Source organism: Brassica oleracea, chromosome C5 (genome assembly GCF_000695525.1).
Source record: "Brassica oleracea var. oleracea cultivar TO1000 chromosome C5, BOL, whole genome shotgun sequence".
Lineage (NCBI taxonomy): Eukaryota > Viridiplantae > Streptophyta > Magnoliopsida > Brassicales > Brassicaceae > Brassica > Brassica oleracea.
Genome location: NC_027752.1, coordinates 6,970,792 through 6,972,367, shown reverse-complemented (window position 1 = coordinate 6,972,367; position 1,576 = coordinate 6,970,792). Strand labels below are relative to the sequence as shown.

General features: G+C 39.9%; 1 protein-coding gene across 1 annotated transcript; it reads left to right on the top strand.

Annotated features, from left to right (window-relative positions):
* The first annotated feature begins 47 nt into the window (after nucleotides 1–47).
* Nucleotides 48–776, top strand: LOC106344384. Its single transcript, XM_013783775.1, has 2 exons — nucleotides 48–547; nucleotides 590–776. The coding sequence occupies exons 1-2, from the start codon at nucleotides 48–50 to the stop codon at nucleotides 774–776; spliced, it is 687 nt and encodes a 228-aa protein (XP_013639229.1).
* The last annotated feature ends 800 nt before the right edge of the window (nucleotides 777–1,576 follow it).

The window sequence follows — 1,576 nt, the reverse complement described above, 5'->3', positions numbered from 1 at the left end:
AGGCTACATATGATTGGAAACATCTGAGAATCCAGGATTTCAAAACCATGGATGAATATAACTCAACTCTATTCAAAATTGTCTCCAAGATGAGACTTTGTGGTGAGACTGTAATAGAGAAGGATTTGTTGGAAATGACTTTCTCCACATTCCATTCTAGCAACGTGTTGCTGCAACAACAATACAGAAAGAAAGGTTTCACCACGTATACTGATCTGATCTCATGCCTATTATTAATTGAGGCTAATAATGAGTTGCTCATGAGGAACAGTGAGATGAGACCTCCTGGATCAACTCCATTACCTGAAGCCAATAAGGCTGTAGAGGAAAAGAAAGAACCCACCAAAGAAAGTAACCACGTCCATCATGATAAACCACACAGCTATGGAAATGGCTATGGTAGAGGAGGCCATGGTGGATGGAGAGGATGTGGTGGGCGTGGCAATTATAGCTCACACAGCCGTGGGAAAGGGAACCACTATAACCGTGGTAGTGGTCCCAGCTATGGCCGGTCCCAGCTATGGCCGTGGTCGAGGCATAAGCAGTGGTATCTCTAAACACCACACTCGTACAAATCAGTATGCCACAGGTGTGGAATGGATAACCATTGGGCAAAGAATTGTAGGACTCCCAGACATCTTTGTGACCTCAATCAAGAGAGCCAGAAAGAGAAGAATCCAGAAGCCCATTTGGTCCACCATGATGGGAAAAACGATTTTGATCATGACCAGGATGACCTTATGGATTATGAGACTTCAGATTGCCTAAGAGAATGAGATGATTTCGACATTATGTTTTTGTGCTTTTGCTTTGATTTATGTTTGCTTTGCTTTGCTACTTACGTTTTTAATAATATGATTTCTTTGAGTTTACTTTATTTCTATTATCTTATCTGATTTTATTTAATAAGATGAATAGTTTTATTATTGAAAACGCCAATATGAGTTTATAAATTGCGGGTATGGTACACATTAAGGGCTATGGCCAGATATGTATAAGGGCAAGCATTTAGATGCTTTATATTCACCCAGAGAAACCCATTGAGGTTATATAGAGATATAAGAATGGTTTCCACAATGATACAATAGGCAAAATGAAACAAAAGTTCTTTCAGAGTTATGAAAATCGCCCAAGACCATAGAAAAGTAGTGTAGACTATACATGCATTCTCTATTGATCTAGACTATGCCAAGATCAGTAAGATAGAGGCAAAAATCATGGTAACCAGAATGGTTTACCCACAAAATTATACACTTTATGGCATGACCGGATTGGCCATCCTGGTCCAAAACATGATGCAAAACTGATATTGGAAAGGGCACAAAGAGTTATCCCATAGAATCTCACGTGTGTAGCATGAACACAAGGGAAAATCATTAGGCCATGATGTCCCAAGCACTTAAAGATATAGTATGTCCATGAGGGGGCAGTGAGGACAAATCCGCACATGTCCATACTATATATAGCTTGGCCATCACCCATAGGTCCAAACTCTCAGTCCAAGGCTTGGGGACACACGAATTTACATGCATCTTAACTAATAAGCATCAGACCATTTAAGTGAGCATAGATATTC

Bases quoted from the DNA above. Each gene is read 5' to 3' on its own strand.
- LOC106344384 (XM_013783775.1), top strand. From the start codon at position 48: ATGGATGAATATAACTCAACTCTATTCAAAATTGTCTCCAAGATGAGA. The intron at 548-589 runs GTATCTCTAAAC...AGTATGCCACAG, and splicing joins TGGTCGAGGCATAAGCAGTG to GTGTGGAATGGATAACCATT.